The 17718-nt window shown below is 48.4% G+C and overlaps 1 protein-coding gene across 1 annotated transcript in view; it reads left to right on the forward strand.

The window, feature by feature from the left end:
- RNF17 (ring finger protein 17) overlaps positions 1-17718 on the forward strand; it is a 211207-nt gene that overhangs the window by 142465 nt on the left and 51024 nt on the right. The window contains exons 21-22 of the mRNA XM_073669012.1: positions 11020-11315; positions 12394-12560. Coding sequence (XP_073525113.1) covers positions 11020-11315; positions 12394-12560 — 463 coding nt within the window. The remainder of the gene's footprint in view (positions 1-11019; positions 11316-12393; positions 12561-17718) is intronic.

The following is a 17718-nucleotide window of genomic DNA, read 5'->3' on the forward strand; positions in this document are numbered from 1 at the left end:
GAGCAGCTGCGAGGCCAGAACCGAGGAGACTAAACAGTGCAGCGGTGAGGGTCCATAGCTTTACTGCACAGGCAGTGGAGGATGGGAGAATATGAGAGCAGAGCTGGGGGAGCTTGTGTGTGTGTGTGTGTGTGTGTGTGTAAAAAGCTTCCAATTACATGTCCTCAGTGTGGAAGCTCTGGGCCACAATGAAATGGCACCTAGACACACCTACAGCTGTGAATTGAGCAGCCCACAGAGGCGTGCCCAGTTCACAGCTAATGTGGCTACAATGTTTCAGATAGGCTTCAGCGGTTGGATGCCGACCCTATGTCCAGGGCTGCGAAGGAGTGTGAGTGTAGTGTAGTAACTCTTACACTCCTGAAAAGCAAGATTGCAGCCCCCAGTAGCTGCAAAACAAATTAATAAAAAATAAACTATAAATACTGAGCACTTGAAAATATGTTATAACATTAAGGAATTTAACATTTTAATTTATTTTACATAATGTAAAAATGCGGCACCTTCCCTTTAAGAACTTAAACAGAAGTCTCTTTACTGAAGATAATGGGGCAAATTCTTATTCACAAACGGTAGGGAACTGAGTTACAGGATTACACTCACGGTTTAGGAATGCTGTGTACCTGCAGACAGGCAGATATTGGTAACCTCTGGTTTCCTCAAATCTGAATATTTCTTCCTCAGCACTGTGCTCTGTTTCTGCCCTGAGGTACCGTATTTTTTGGACTATAAGACGCACTTTTTTCCTCCAAAATTTTGGAAATGAAAATGGGGGGTGCGTCTTACAGTCCGAATGTTGGGGGGGTGTATATAGATGTGGGGGGAGCGGTAGTGGTGGAGGAGCGGGGTACAGGAGGCAGCAGCTGCCCGCTGCAGCCTACACTGTCCCCGCTGCTAAACAAAATGAATATTCACTGCTGGGCGTGGGGAGCACTGAATATTCATGCTCCTTAACAGCAGCACACAGTGTAGCCGCGCTGCGGCTCCTGCTGCTGCCGGAATCACCTGTGCCCGCTGTTAAAGGGCATGAATATTCAACCTCCCTCCACGCCCATGGGCGTGGGGAGGGGTGAATATTCATGCCCTTTAATAAGCGGGCATGCGATAGCCGGCAGCAGTCGGAGCCGCAGCGCGGCTACGCTGTGTGCCGGCTATGAAGGAGAGTGAAGTCACTGCTCCCTGCTCACACAGTCTCGGCATGGGGAGCAGTGACTTCCGGCAGCTGATCTCTCCTTGTGAGCCGCGCATGGCAGCGCTGGAGGAGAGAAGAAAGGTGAGTAGGAGTGTTTATTTTTTATTTTTTTTTATGTGCAGCATGTTGGGGATGAGGGGTGCCATGCATACCAGGATAGGGATTAGGGGTGCCATGCATACCAGGATAGGGATTAGGGGTGCCATGCATACCAAGATAGGGATTAGGGGTGCCATGCATACCAGGATAGGGATTAGGGGTGCCATGCATACCAGGACAGGGATGAGGGCTGCCATGCATACCAGGACGGGGATGAGGGCTGCCATGCATACCAGGACAGGGATGAGGGCTGCCATGCATACCAGGATGGGGATGAGGGCTGCCATGCATACCAGGATGGGGATGAGGGCTGCCATGCATACCAGGATGGGGATGAGGGCTGCCATGCATACCAGGATGGGGATGATTGGTGCCATGCATACCAGGATGGGGATGATTGGTGCCATGCATACCAGGATGGGGATGAGGGGTGCCATGCATACCAGGATGGGGATGAGGGGTGCCATGCATACCAGGATGGGGATGAGGGGTGCCATGCATACCAGGATGGGGATGAGGGGTGCCTTGCATACCAGGATGGGGATGAGGGGTGCCATGCATACCAGTTTGGAGGAGTTCCATGCATGCCAGGATGGGAGGGGTTCCATGCATACCAGGATGGGGATGGGAACCACATATAAAAGGAAGGGGGGGCATATATACCAGGATGGGGGATATTGTCAGAATTGGGGGACATTACCACTATACCATTGTCAGCAGAAGACCCCCTCCCCCTTAAAAGTGCATCATGACCACATTTTTGGCTTCAATTTTTTTTTTTTATTGTTTTCCTCCTCTAAAACCTAGGTGCATCTTATAATCCAAAAAATACGGTAATTCTTCCTCCTAGAGGTGCAATTGTAATCTTCCTAATATGAAAACTATCAGTTCCCCTTATTGTGTCTGTCCCCTTTTTAAGCGCAGCAGTCAGGGAGGAGGTAGGTAACTCCTTCACATACAAAATAGCTTCCTCTTCTCAAAATGTCTGACCACCAACTGCCACTTCAGTCCTTAACTACCTCACAGGATTTAGCTCCTCCCACTCTCATGTGACTGTTAGAGCTGCAGTCATTGGCTGACTGCCCAGAGGCGTTTTTCCTGAAGCTTCTGCATATTAAACAGCTGGGTCACATGATCAAGCCTGAGAGAGGAAGATTAACCCTTTTTGTGCTGCCTGTCAGCAGGTCTCACAATGTATTTCAAATGTACAGTTTACACAAAAAGATCTCAGCATTTATATGAAACACACTATTTCAGCAGCAGAAGGGAAGGAAGGGAGACACAGATCCATTACTAGTGGGTAGGCGGAGCCCCACAGGATAGTTCACCTCAGATTAGAAAAAGTGACGACCGGCCCCTCCAGCTTAGGCTCCTCCTACTCCCATGTCCTTCAGTCTAAAATTTGAGGTCGCAGAGGATAGTCGCTGCCTTTGCAGCTCCTCAGAAAAAAAAATTATTTTATCATTTCCGGAGATCTGGACCCCTCGTGGTCTAGAGGTCTCGGCGCTGCTGGGACCCCTGACCCTCCCCTGGCAGATCTGCGTACCCCCTAAGGAGGTCCCCGCAGAAGCCTGCCGGCCCCGGGGGATACAGGGCGCTCCCTGGCGGAGACGCACACCGCTTTGTGGGGTCCCTGCGCACTCCGCCGTGGGGGAGAGCAAAGGGCCACGGCGCCACTCATCCCTGGGGGTCCCTGTGGCGCTCAGCTGGGTAAGTGCTCTCAAGGTCTGAGTGCTTCAGCGGCTGCGGCGGCAGCCGCTGTTACTGTTACAAGTGGTGACTGCTGTTTTGTTCTTGCAGGAAGGATATCACCGCTGCATACGGCGTTTGTGTAACTCTCTGCTAGCAGGGGAGCAGGGAGGGGGAGCGCGGGCTCCGTTAGTATGCGGCAGCCGGGGGCGTGGCTTCGCGCCTCTCTGCTGCCTGTCATCTTAGCCTCAGACAGGAAGCGCCCGGAAAGCGCGCGCTGGAGCTGACCCAGCCCCTTCTTCTTCTGGGTCCTTCTGCCGGCGTCCATTACCTCGTGCAGCGCCTCCTGCTCCCTGCTCCCCGCTCTCTACACCACCAGAACCGGGAAGAGCAGTCACCGCGGCCAGCTGGTGAGTCACTTCTGCCTTTTAAGGCAGAAGATTCCTTTTTCTCACTATTGCAGCGCAGAGCACCTTACTGCTGGCCTGTTAAGGCAGACAGGGTGTGTTATATCCGGCGCTGCTACCTCTCTGCTGAGGAGGCTCTGGGACTCGCACACCTCTGTCCTTTTAAGGCAAAGGTGTATTGCGTGGTCAGCAGCATTAACCCCTTCTGAACGGGGTCTGGCCTCATCAGGGCAGTTAACCCTTTCTGGATGTGCTTGCTTCTGGGATCAGAGGGTGCATCACCCTAGTCTGTTAGGTTAACTTTTGCTCTGCAGGCAGCTGGGGTAGCTCTTCTCCCTCTAAGGAGGAGCTTTAACCCTTCAGTGCTTGGTGATTTTTTGCATAGGAACAGGCTGTGGTAGTGGAATCACACATCCTTGGTTACTGTGCCCATTGTAAGGGGTTATTACCGCCTTATCCGCGACGCTCGCAACTGTGTGGGGGCATGTCGGTTCAGGGACCAGGGGGCGCGGACCTCTCTCCCGATCCGCTTCAGGATCGGTCACGCGTATCTGATACGCTGGGGTCTTCGACGGCGTCAGGTTCGACACTGGTCAGGGGTCTCAGTGATGTTAAAGTGGAGGCGCTCACACGCTCCATTGACAGTCTGTCTGACCTCCTGGGTCATTGGGTATCAGCTAAGTCCCAACCGCCGTCACGAGGCAAGAAGCGCCACAGGCCTGTGGTGGCGCTGTCTCCTCCGCGCAGTGCGTCGGAGGCTTCGGAATCACCGACAGACTCTGCTGGTGAGATCTCCGATTATGATGAAGAGGATCGGCAGGGTCGCTCTGCTTCGCTTTCGGGCCGCGTGGACGCTTTTATTGGGGCTATGCGGGAAGCGTTACAGCTGTCTGAAGAGGTGACGAGGCGCCCTGGCAAGTCGGCCCGGCTGTATCAGGAGTCGCGTCGGGCTCGTTCGACGCTGCCGGCGCACGATGAACTTAACAAGGCGGTGGAGAAAGAATGCCTGTGTCCGGATAAACGCTTCCAGGGGATGCGGTTTTTTGATGCCCTGTATCCCTGCTCCACAGAGACGATCGCTAATTGGATCCCCTCTCCTGAAGTGGACGTGCCATTGTCTCAGCTGAGCAAATCCTCTTTGCTTCCTGTTAAAGGGAAGGCGAGTCTACAGGAACCGCTGGACAGAAGGACGGAGTTAGCGGCGAAGTCCATCTACGAGGCCGCGGGTCATGGATTCCGAGCGGCCTTGGGGGCCATGTGGGCTGGTGAGGCTTCTCTGCGGTGGTTGGATCCGCTGCGGACGGCGTGGCAAGATGGGACTCCGCTGTCTGAGGTGGAAAGGCTCTTCCAGGTGTTGGAAGAGGCGGCCCGATATGGCAGGGATGCAGTGCTGGATACTACTTCGGTTCTGTCCAGGGCTCAATCCTTGGCCGTCACAGTCAGGAGAGCACTGTGGCTTAAACAGTGGACTGGAGACGCAGTATCCAAACAAGGTTTGCGGAGTCTGGCGTACAAGGGCGGTCAGCTTTTTGGTTCGGACCTCACGGAGCTGATTGCTAAGGCCAAGGCCAAGGATACGGCTTTGCCGCAGCGGAAAGCAGCGGCTTCTACGTGTCTAGCAAGTCAAGTGCCGGTAGTGGTCGTCGGTCCTTTTGGCCCAGGGGACGGTTCGGTCAGCCCTCTTGGAGATCAGGTGGTCCCTCGTCTTCTGGAAAGAAGACCACCCAGAAATCCCGTACACCCTAGAAACAACATTTCCGTCAGGACAAACGGGAGGCTGACAAAAAGCCCCCTAAGGCGGACTGACGCCAGGAACCCACTCAAGGGCTCTCGGGTGGGAGGTCGTCTGCTACAATTCGGGTAGACTTGGGCGTCCCACGTATCGGACGCCTGGGTTATGTCGGCAGGCTATTTCATAGTTTCATTCTCGACCCCCGGACAGGTTTCGTCAGTCTCGCATCCCGTCCGAGCCCAAGCTGGCTGCCACACTGCTGCGGGAGGTCGACTCTCTTCTGCAGCAGGGTGTGGTGGTTCCGGTTCCGCCGGAGGACCGGGGAAGGGGGTTTTACTCCAACCTTTTTGTGGTCCCCAAAAAGGAGGACAAGTTTCGCCCCATTCTGGACCTCAAAGAATTGAACTTTCATGTTCGGACCCGGAAATTTCGTATGGAGTCTCTTCGCTCTGTCGTGGCGGCCCTGTCGCAGTACGATTTCTTGGTGTCGATCAACATCCGCGACGCCTATTTGCATGTCCCTATCGGCAGGGCTCACCAGCGCTTCCTGCGTTTCGCCATAGGTCAGGCCCATTACCTGTTTGTGGCACTACCATTCGGGTTGGCCTCGGCGCCCAGGGTTTTTACAAAGATTCTGGCGCCGCTCATGGCGCTCCTTCGAAGGCAAGGAGTTACGATTCTCCCCTACCTGGACGACCTGTTAATTGTGTCGCCCACAGCGGAGGACGCGGTGACAGCTCGCGATCTCTCCCTTCAGCACCTGGAGGACTTCGGGTGGCTGGTCAATTGGAAGAAGTCGTCATTGGAGCCGTCGCAGTCAATCCTGTTCTTGGGGATGCATTTCGACACGGTACGGGCAGTGGTGTCCCTGCCTCCGGACAAACAAGCGAACCTTCATCACCATGTCCAGGCTATGAGGTCAGCGATGGCGATGTCCCTTCGGAAGTGTATGCGCCTTCTGGGTCTGATGGTGGCGGCAATGGAAGCGGTACCGTTTGCACAATTTCATTCCCGGGGTCTCAAAGATCTTATTCTGACCCGTTGGGATCGATCGCCGGCTTCGCTGGATCGCTGTGTCGGTATCTCCCGCAGGGTGCGAGAGTCTCTTGGATGGTGGTTACGTCCGGAGGCTTTATCCCTGGGGAAATCCTTCCTCCCACGGTGGTCGGTCATTACCACCGATGCCAGCCTGACTGGCTGGGGGGGGGTTTGGAACGATATCTGGGTTCAGGGGGTCTGGTCGTCAGAGGAGTCGTCTCTGCCGATCAACATCCTGGAGTTGAGAGCGATATTTCTCTGCCTCCGACATTGGACAGTCCCTTTGAGCTGTCTGCCGGTCCAGATTCAGACGGACAATGCGACAGCTGTCGCGTATATCAACCATCAGGGCGGGACGAGGAGTTCCAGACTCATGATGGAGGTCTCTCGGTATGGGCCGAGTCCAGGGTTCCAGCCATCTCCGCGATTCACATCCCAGGAGTGCTGAATATCACGGCAGACTTCCTCAGTCGTGAGCATGTGGATCCCGGAGAATGGGGTCTTCATCCGGAAGTTTTTGCACTGCTGTGCTCCCGTTGGGGGACTCCCCAAGTGGACTTGATGGCATCCAGGCTGAACGCCAGGATTCCGACGTTCATGTCCAGGTACAGGGACCTGGAGGCTGTGGCGGTAGATGCTCTAGTGGCCCCGTGGGACCAGTTCGAGCTGATCTACGTGTTTCCGCCGGTATCCTTACTTCCTCTGGTGATCCGGCGGATCAAACTCGAACGAATTTCGGCAATTTTGGTGGCGCCGGATTGGCCGCGGAGGGCGTGGTACTCAACGCTGGTGTCTCTTCTGGCGGCGCCTCCGTTTCCACTGCCTCTTCGCCCGGACCTGCTTACCCAAGGGCCCATTCGCCATCCGGACCTGAAGTCACTTCGTTTTACGGTGTGGCACTTGAGACCGAGATCTTGACTCGTCGTGGGTTTTCGGCCGAGGTCATTGCCACCTTGCTTGCAGCCAGAGGTCCAGCTACGACTAGGATTTATCACAGCACTTGGGAGGCCTTCTATTCATGGTGTTCTGGATCGTCAAGGAACCTGAGGGTTTTTTCCATTCCCAACTTCTTGGCTTTTCTGCAGTGTGGTTTGGCCAAGGGTCTGGCGGTTGGTACCTTGCGGGGTCAGGTATCTGCACTATCCGTGCTTTTTCGGAAGGCTATTGCCTCGCGCAGGGATGTGCGTTCGTTTTTTCGCGGGGTTGCACGTCAGTTTCCACCTCGGAGGGCGTTTGTGGCTCCTTGGCGGCTCAATCTAGTCTTGGAGGCTCTTCAGCATGGGCCGTTTGAGCCTATGGATTCAGCTACGCTTTACTTGCTTTCTTGGAAGGTGGCCTTCCTGGTGGCGGTCACCTCTTTGAGAAGGGTTTCTGAGTTGGAGGCACTGTCTTGCTCGCCCCCTTTTCTGGAGTTCCACTCGGATCGCGTGGTGCTTCGTACCCATTGCGATTTTCTGCCTAAAGTGATGTCGCGTCTCCACGTCAATCAGGACATCGTGTTGCTCTCTCTCTGTCCGAAACCGAAGAGTCCAAAGGAGCGGGCCTTGCACTCGTTGGATTTGGTGCGGGCATTGAAGTTCTATCTTACAATCACGCAAAGGTTTTGGAAGTCGGACTCTCTTTTTGTGATTCCTGCTGGTCGTCGGCGTGGTCAGCGGGCCTCCAAGGACACTATAGCTCAGTGGATACGTTCGGCTATCCTGGAGGCGTACCGGCTCAAGGGCGAGCCTTGTCCGGTTAAGCTTCGAGCTCATTCCACGAGAGCTGTTGGTTCGTCGTGGGCTTTTCGTCAGGGGGCCTCGGCAGCGCAGCTCTACCGGGCGGCTACCTGGCGCTCCGTTCACACTTTTACTAAATTTTATAAAGTGGACGTGAGTGCTTCCGCCGATGCGGCCTTGGGACGCAGGGTCCTGCAGGTGGCGGTGGTTTAGGTTATCTCTTTATCTAGTTTTGGCGCTTGTTGCGCGCTTGACTAAGTTGTTGGGGTGTTGGCGATTCTGCCACCGTTTCCCACCCTTGAGTTCTGGACTGCTTTGGGACGTCCCACTAGTAATGGATCTGTGTCTCCCTTCCTTCCCTTCTGCTGCTGAAAGACGGATTTTGGTAAGACCTTACCTGTAAAATCCTTTTCAGCGAAGGAAGGGAGGGAGACACAGCACCCTCCCCTCCCATGGCAGAAGTGTATTATTGTTTTCAGATGCGGCGCGACTCCTCTCTGATGGCGGTTATCGGGACTGGGGTCGGCGCGCTAGTGCTCTGTTCCAGCATTGCCAGCTCATCGCAGTTGTCAGGTCCAGTGAGTAGTGCCTGGGACTGTGTGTTTTTTCTGTTATATGCATAACCTGTTCTCTTGCATTTCTGAATTTTCGGAAGGGGTTGTGTTGTTCCGCTGGTGTTGTCTGCTCTTCCTTAGCTTGTGTACGGACTGAAGGACATGGGAGTAGGAGGAGCCTTTATACTGGAGGGGCCGGTCGTCACTTTTTCTAATCAGAGGTGAACTATCCTGTGGGGCTCTGCCTACCCACTAGTAATGGATCTGTGTCTCCCTTCCTTCCTTCACTGAAAAGGATTTTACAGGTAAGGTCTTACCAAAATCCATCTATATCCGGTATCCCATAGAAATTGCCACTTTGTGGGATACCACACTTGTCAGGGCACAAAAGTGCTGCAAGCGGATGTCAGTTGGGGCACGGCTTGAGGGATTTGCTTTACTCATTTTTATATTTTTCCCACACCTGGAATTGCTTTTGAAAGTCCCATGGTTTCCGGGTCCCCCAATGAAACACAGAAGAAAGCGGATTTTTGGGACTTCACGTAAAATTCCTTTCTCTTAGCCTTCATTGGGGGCACATCACCCACCCTTCCCTTTTTTGCCTCATTAAGTCTGTGTTCTGCCTTTTTTCTCTGTTGTTTTTCTGCTTCTCCTGTTTTCACACTATCTTGGTGCCAGTAGGTGGCTGCAGCCTGTTGAGGAGGAGCCATCTTTTTTGTTTTAAGTGCAGCTTCCTGGTGACATTAGCATACACCCAATGAAGGCTACAAAAAAAGCGATTTTACTGTATGTCCCCAAAACCCTCAATCGGTCGCTTTATTAGAGGACATAGCAGACCATGGGTTGCTGCCAAAAAAATATTATTTAGTAATGGCTGACTGTGACGCTTGACATCTGCTGCAAACAGAGCTTGAAAACTTTCCTCCTCTGGATCTGTGTTTTCTGATTAGTGAAGCTTTGTTTCCTTGTTCTGCTTTTAAACTACAAACCCCGAGAGCACAGACTCTGCCAGCAGTGCCCCCCAGGAGGCCATAGAGGATGAGGCCCACTTCTTGCTGAGCTGTCCCAAATACTCCACAGTGGGGGACACTCACTTCAGGAGACTGTCTGATCTCCTCCCAGAATTCGCCTCCATGTAGGATGAAGAGAAGCTGCCTATAGTACAGGTGGAAGAGGAAAGTGCAGAGGCCATAGCAGCACAATATGTCAGTGCTTGATATGTAATGGACCCCAATACCTCACCCTGGATGTGTCCCTACCCCACCCCCATTATTTTGACACTTGTTTTTGGCAATGCTAACATGTACTTAGTCCTGCCAATAAAGCCCATTTGAATTTGAATCTTGATGCATCCGTATTATAAGGAGGAAGCCCTCTTCTCTTGCTCCCCCATGGTGCATTCCATTTTGTCAGTGCACCTTGGAAAGTAGAGAGAGGACAAAGAAGTTATGCAAAGGGGATTTACCGAAGTTATGCAAGCAAAAACCTGATCAAAAAAGATTCACTGATCACAATTACAAGTAAGAATTTTACTAAACAAATCTCTTGGTGACTTTCATTTTCTTTGGCAGCGCTGCTTGTTTTCTTGTTTTGTGATCAGAATGACTGGAAATTTTTGAAAGAAGGTTCATGTACATAGAGTACAGTACAGGGCCACTAAATGCAAAATAGTCTAAGAAAAACGCTGTGCTTCTCTCAGAAAGATGATCTTCTGGGGAGGTTGTATAAACTTTTTTTTTTTTTTTTTACTGCTGTAAAACAACTCATCACTGAAAGAATCAAAAGGCAGTGACTAGCCATCAGCCCTATATTGACCTATGGGGACGCAAAGATTGAAGGAGATCAAGAGTAATATATTCACATCTTACATAAAATTAGGTGGGATTCACTTGAGTTTGGGTGGTCTGATTTAATTTTTATACTGCTTCTCAAGATGCCTGGATGTGTGCATAAGTTGTCAAAAAACAAAATGACCAAGTTAGTAATCTCCAAAGCAGGACACTGTTATGTGTAGCAATCTAATTTTTCTATTTCCATCTAGGCTGTTTATAGGATTGTTAAAGGGGTTGTCTCAACATTTTTCTTCAGAAGCGCTCCGCTCCTCTGTCCCCCGGCTTCCTGCTTTGTAGGGGGAAAATGCTCTATTGAAGATTGTCAATTTGGCCTAGTGGCAAGTTTCTCCGAAGTTTGAGTTCTCCCAGCCTTCTTAGAGTTGTCATGCAATATGTATGGCCCCAAAGGATGGTATAAATATCCAAATGGCCCTTGGCAGAAAAAAAGATTCCCCACCCCTGGTGTAAAGCTTCTTACTTGGGTAATCAGCCTCTCTGAGACCACATGGTGGCCAGTAACCTGGGCAATGGGCCTTGCACAATGGAATTAAAAATCCCTGTGTTCTTAAAAACGGAGAGGATTTTTCATAAGAAGTATATTGCAAAGTTGCTGTTTTTTACAAGCATTTTACAATTTTAACCACTTTAGATCTTGAGAAAAGTCCCTTTGCATTAGATTAGAACCATGAGTACAGTATGTTTGTTTTGTTTTTATTCTATATATTACACATGATGAGCATTACTTATTTTATTTAAAGGATAAAAAAGCATAAGCCCATGTTAGAAACTTCTGAGAAAAGTACAAGTATTTCTGCTAAGAGTGATCTTCAAGAGCATGAACCAGAGGAAGACGATGCAACTGATTCCCAGCCAGAGAGCATCAAGAGCATAACAAGTGAGCAAAGTAATGCTCCAGTGCCCGAAAAGCCAGCGATGGAGCCGATGGTCGATGAACCGTACCTGCCGCCTCTGCTACCGGAAGAGAAGACTTTTTTAGCTAAAGCCAGTCATGTCGGTGACAATGGAACCATCTATGTAACCCAGGAATGTTTGGGTAATGCCTTTTATTTTGCAATGTAAAAACACGACTGCTAAGACCATTTAAAAGTGGATATGTAGAATATATTATCTCTTTATTTGTCAAAAAACACTGAATATCAATGATGTGGAGAGTCTGTAAAGTTAATGTGTGACATATTGAGCAGTGTAATGAACGTTACGTTTATGGCAAAATATGGCGCTGGTTTTTAGTGAAAAAGTTTTTTTTTGTAATCCTAGTTCACCATAGATGACTTTCAGCAGGTTCCCCTACTCTTTTCCTGCTGATCAGTGGCCGTTCTGCTCAGCTCAAACTTTAATGGCCTATAGTATGGATGGATTGCTGAACCCTTCCCGCCAAGGCCAGGTTTTTTATTCCCTCTACTTCTATCAAAAGCCATGACTTTATATGTTTTCATTGACATAGCCGTATGAGGGCTTGTTTTTCACAAAACGAGTTGTAGTTTGGCATTACTCTATCCACTTCACTATACTAATGAAAAATAGTATAAAAAAAATATTAAAGTAAATTGAAATGGTAGAAAAAAAAATGAAATGCAATTTCACTATATAGCTTTTTAGTTTCACTTTTCCCAGAGTTCACTGTGTAGTAAAAATGACCTGGTAACATAATTCTCAAGGTCAGAACGATTTATGTTGATACAAAGCTTATATTATTTTAATTTTTAGATTCAGTGTGGGGGAAAAAAATTATATTTTGTTTTAAAAAATATATATATATATATTTCCTCTGACCTTTCCCTGGGTCCCATAAAGTTTTTATTGTTCCATCCATGGAGCTGTGTGAGGGCCTTGTTTTTAGCCTAGCGAGGTGGAGTTTTTTATTGATAATACTCTGGGTGGGAGCCTTTGATATTTTGATCGCTTTTATTGCATTTTATTAGAGAAGTTTGGGACTGAAAAAGCTCAGTTCTGGAATTTTTTTCTTTTTCTCTTTATGGCTTGTACCATATAGATTGGTTTTTATATTTTGATAGCTCGGTCTTTTAGAGACGCAGCTATACCTAGGATGTTTATTATTTAATTTATTTGTTTTGTTATTTATTTGTTGACATTTTGCTTTTACTTTTTAGAAAACGAGCTTGGTGCGCTTATGGTTGATATCCAGAATTCATTTAAATGCTTAGGTTTAATGTCACCCTACACTTGGAAGAAAAGAGAAGGTTGTATTATTAAGGGATCAGACACCATGTCATATAGAGGAAAAGTCCTTGACATACTTGGTGGAGATATGATTACGGTATGTGAAAATTCTTTACCCCTTCCTGACATGTAACATACATGTACATCACACGCCCGATGTAAGGTGCAGTCTCAGCTTGTGCCAGATGTGATCTACAGTCAGTATCTGGCCAGGTGTATGTATAACTACATGCCCTCCGGTCCCGGGTCTGAAACTGGCGAATCCCCGCAGTGTTCTCTGGAGATTCATAAGTCTGCTATCCCCCAGAGTGACTGCGGACTTATCGGTTTGGACCGGACAATCCCTTTAAATGCCACAGTTAAGCTCAGACAATGACATTTAAGGCACTCAGTCCTGGTGGCCCATCTGTTGGGCAGCTATTGGCCCACACCCTTGCAATCACTGGGTGCCAATGGGTTTCATAGAACACCATAATTTTTCATATTTCTGTAATTGGAGCAAGCGATCAGACGTCAAGGGAAAACATAAATATATATATATATATATATAATACTAGATGGTGGCCCGATTCTAACGCATCGGGTATTCTAGAATATGTATGCGGCCGACCGGGCGCAATCAGCAGAGCGGTATTTAAATTTGGCGCCAATAATGGTGATTGGTCGCGGCCGGCTACCACGACCAATCAGCGAAGCGGTGTTTAAATTTGTCCCCAATCAGCGATATTGGGGACAAATTTAAACACCGCTTCGCTGCGACCGAGACCAATCACCATTATTGGCGCCAAATTTAAACCTCTCTCTGCTGATTAGTCGCAACCACCGGCCGTGACCAATCAGCAGAGAGAGGTTTAAATTTGGCGCCAATACTGCTGTTTGGTCGCGACCGGCCACCGCGACTAATCAGCAGAGCGTTGTTTAAATTTGGCGCCAAGCTTGCTGATTGGTCACGGCTGGCGTCCGCGACCAATCAGCACAGCGGTGTTTAAATTTTGCGCCAAGATCACTGATTGGTCGGGTGCGGAGACCGCGACCAATCAGTGAATCGTATTGGTGAGGACCGGGGAGCGCCGCTGCCTGTGCGGCTACTTCCGCTGCGAGAAGCCGGGACATGAGCGACTGCTCGCAGCAGAAGTATCCCAACCCGCAGCGCCGCTCCCCGGTCCTCCCTTGACACCCTAGCCACTGATCTCTCGACAGTAGCCGCATGGTGTTACTAAGGTCCTGACATTTGTGTTCAAAATCGCTGATTGGTCGCGGGCGCTGCCCGCGACCAATCACCGATTTGGGCGCCACATTTAAATATCGGCCGCGACCAATCACCGATCTTGGCGCCACATTTAAACACCGCTGTGCTGATTGGTCGCAGACGCTGCCCGCGACCAATCACCGATTTGGGCGCCACATTTAAATAGCGTCCGCGACCAATCAGCACAGCGGTGTTTAAATGTGTCTGCAAATCGGTGATTGGTCGCGGGCAGCGGCCGCGACCAATCAGCACAGCGGTGTTTAAATTTTGCGCCAAGATCACTGATTGGTCGGGTGCGGAGACCGCGACCAATCAGTGAATCGTATTGGTGAGGACCGGGGAGCGCCGCTGCCTGTGCGGCTACTTCCGCTGCGAGAAGCCGGGACATGAGCGACTGCTCGCAGCAGAAGTATCCCGACCCGCAGCGCCGCTCCCCGGTCCTAAATAAAGCAATAAAATATCAATTAGAACAAAGTACTGTATACACGCCAAGATGGTATCAATGAAAATGTGAGCTCATCACGGAAAAGATAACGCTTCATATATCTGCATCAATAAAAAAAAGTTACGGGCCTTAAAAATTGCTGGCCCAAACCAATTTAAGAAAAATCCGCTAGCTAAATAGTATCGCTCGCTAGAATTATGTTGTCAAGTAAATATTTTTTTTGTGTGCAATGAACACTGTAAAAACAACTGTAAAAACAATGATGGAATTTTTTTTCCTCCCAATGTCACCTCACTTGGATTGGAATTTATTTCTTGTCTTCCATTAAAGTATGTGGTAAAATAAATGGTGTCATTCAAAACTACAACTCGACCTGCAAGAAACAATCCCTGATACGGTTACTGTACTTGGGCAGAAAAATAAAAAAAGTTGCGGCTCTTAATCAGGGCTGCGGAGTCGGTGTCCATTTTGGTGGAATCGGAGTCTGTATAAAATGGACAGACTCCAAACGCCTAAAATATATAATAAATTGGGTACAGTTGTACAATGCAGTTTGTGGGGAATATTTTTTTATAAGAATTTGGGAAAGTTATGAAATGTCCTATAAATGTCTGTCCTATTCCTGATCTAAGGGTCTAGACTTTTAGCTGAGATGAATTTGCGCTACAGTAAATTTATCATTTAACCCTTTCTCACCAGAGCATGTTTTCGCCTTCGTGACCAGGTCAATTTTTTCAATTCTGACCACTGTCACTTTATAAGGTAATAGCTCTGGAACGCTTCAACGGATCCCCACTGATTCCCAGATTTTTTTGTGACATCTTGTACTTCATGATAGTGGTAAAAAATTTTCGATATGACTTGCGTTTATTTGTGAAAAAAGCGGAAATTTGACGAAAATTTTGCAGTTTTCAAACTTTGAATTTTCATGCCCTTAAATCAGAGAGATATGTCACACAAAAATAGTTAATAAATAACATTTCCCACATGCCTACTTTACATCAGCGCAATTTTGGAACCAAATTTTTTTTTTTGTTAGGAAGTTATAGGGGTTAAAAGTTGACCAGCGATTTCTCATTTTTACAACAAAATTCATAGAACGATTTTTTTAGGGACCACATCTTATATGAAGTCACTTTGAGGGTCCTTTATGACAGAAAATGCCCAAAAGTGACACCATTCTAAAAACTTCACCCTTTAGGTGCTTCACGGGAATTTTTGAAATGTGGAAAAAAAACAATGAACATTTAACTTTTTTCCACAAAAATGTTACTTTAGACCCCAATTTTTTTTATTTTCACAAGGGTAACAGGAAAAAATGGACTACACAATTTGTAGTGCAATTTCTCTTGAGCAGGTAAGACATGCAAGACAATTAAACAAACTTGCTTCCAGGTCATCTTTTTGGCAAACAGTATTCACCATTTGTATCTGTGCCATTTATATTCTGGCTGCTACAATCATCCACATTCACAGTTATCCCACAAATTCGGCACACTTCATCCATATTAACCCCTCACTCCTCTCTTCTCCTATGTACAGCTGTCATGCTCTCTTCACAATGTTATACCACACAGATCCATTCATTCCCACCATACAACACAGGAAACACTCACAAATCACTCAACCATCTGCTCACTCTCTGTATCTTCCTTCTCTTAGTCGCAGGTGATATTTCTCCTAATCCAGGACCCTCTAGTAATAACACTAACTCTTTCCCTGTTACATTCAGAAACCCTGCTAATCTCATTAATATTCCCTGCATATCTTCTGTCTCATTCAACTTAGGAATGCGCCCTCAGCATGTAATAAACTCTCTTACATCCATGACTTTTTCCTCTCTAATTCCCTCAACCTTCTGGCTCTCACTGAAACCTGGATCCAGCAGTCGGACACCACCGCCGCTGCAGCTCTCTCCTATGGTGGCCTACACTTCTCTCATACTCCGAGACCTGACAACAGATCAGGTGGAGGTGTTGGTCTGCTTCTTTCAACAAAATGTACTTTTCAGGTTATCCCCCCTGTACCCTCCCTTATCTTCCCTTCTTTTGAGGCCCACACAGTCAGACTCTACCGGCCCTTAGCCCTGCGAGTGACTGTTGTCTATCGCCCTCCAGGTCCCTCCCGTCAGTTCCTGGATCACTTTGCTGCCTGGCTTCCAAATTTTTTATCCTGCGACATCCCCACGATAATCATGGGAGATTTGAACATCCCAATTGGCGATCCTCTTTCCCCATCTGCCACTCACCTTTTATCACTAATCTCCTCCTTCGGCCTTTCACTGCTTGCTAATTCTCCTACACATGAGGACGGGAACACATTGGACCTGATCTTCTCCCGGCTTTGCGCAGTACATCACTTTACTAACTCTCCCCTTCCACTGTCTGACCATAATCTTCTTTCATTCTGTCAAGAACAGTGACTCTACTCAAGACCCCCCCCACTTTCCACACTTATAGAAATATACGTGCCATTAACACCCAGAAATTTATGAAAAAGTTGCAATCATCATTGGCCCCAATCTCCTCCCTCTCATGTCCCGACTCTGCATTGAAGCATTATAACGAAATAATGCTAGGCGCCCTGGATGAAGCCGCACCTCCTACACAAAGAACAATTCGGCATAGACGGCGACAACCCTGGCACACGCCTCAAACACGTCTTCTCCAGCGGTGTTCCAGGTGCGCTGAAAGGCTGTGGAGAAAATCTAATCTGCCCGAAGATTTCCTCCATTATAAATTTATGCTGAAAACATATAACTCTGCGCTTCACTTCTCCAAACAAACCTACTTTAACAACCTCATAATCTCACTTTCCAATAACCCTAAACGACTCTTTGACATGTTTCATTCTCTCCTCAATCAAACAGCACTGGCCCCGATCACTGACCTCAGTGCAGACTATCTTGCCAATTATTTTAAAGAAAAAATTGACCATATCCGTCAGGAAATTTTCTCCCAATCCCCAAACGTTTTGCATGCTCTCCACCGCCACATTGTATCTTGCTCACTTTCTGATTTCGAACCAGTCACGGAAGATGAAGTGATCAGACTCCTTGCATCTTCTCTCCCTACCACCTGCACCAGTGACCCTATTCCCTCACATCTCCTTCAGTCCCTTGCTCCAGCTATCACCACTCACCTAACTAACATTTTCAACCTCTCCCTCTCATCTGGTGCCTTTCCCTCTTCTTTTAAACACGCCAGCATACATCCATTACTTAAAAAACCATCCCTTGACCAGAACTGCACGGCCAACTACAGACCTGTTTCCAATCTTCCCTTTATCTCTAAACTCTTGGAACGCCTGGTCCATTCCCGTCTAATCCTCTATCTCTCAGACAACTCTCTTCTTGACCCTTTACAATCTGGTTTCCACTCTTTACATTCTACTGAAACTGCCCTCACTAAAGTCTCTAATGATCTACTAACAGCTAAATCTAATGGTCACTACTCACTGCTGATTCTCCTGGATCTCTCTGCAGCATTCGACACTGTGGATCACCAGTTCCTCCTCACTATGCTCCGCACTATTGGCCTCAAGGACACTGTTCTCTCCTGG

This window comes from Phyllobates terribilis, unplaced genomic scaffold, assembly GCF_046119375.1.
Source record: "Phyllobates terribilis strain yellow unplaced genomic scaffold, ASM4611937v1 Scaffold_2__4_contigs__length_985480577, whole genome shotgun sequence".
Taxonomy (NCBI): domain Eukaryota; kingdom Metazoa; phylum Chordata; class Amphibia; order Anura; family Dendrobatidae; genus Phyllobates; species Phyllobates terribilis.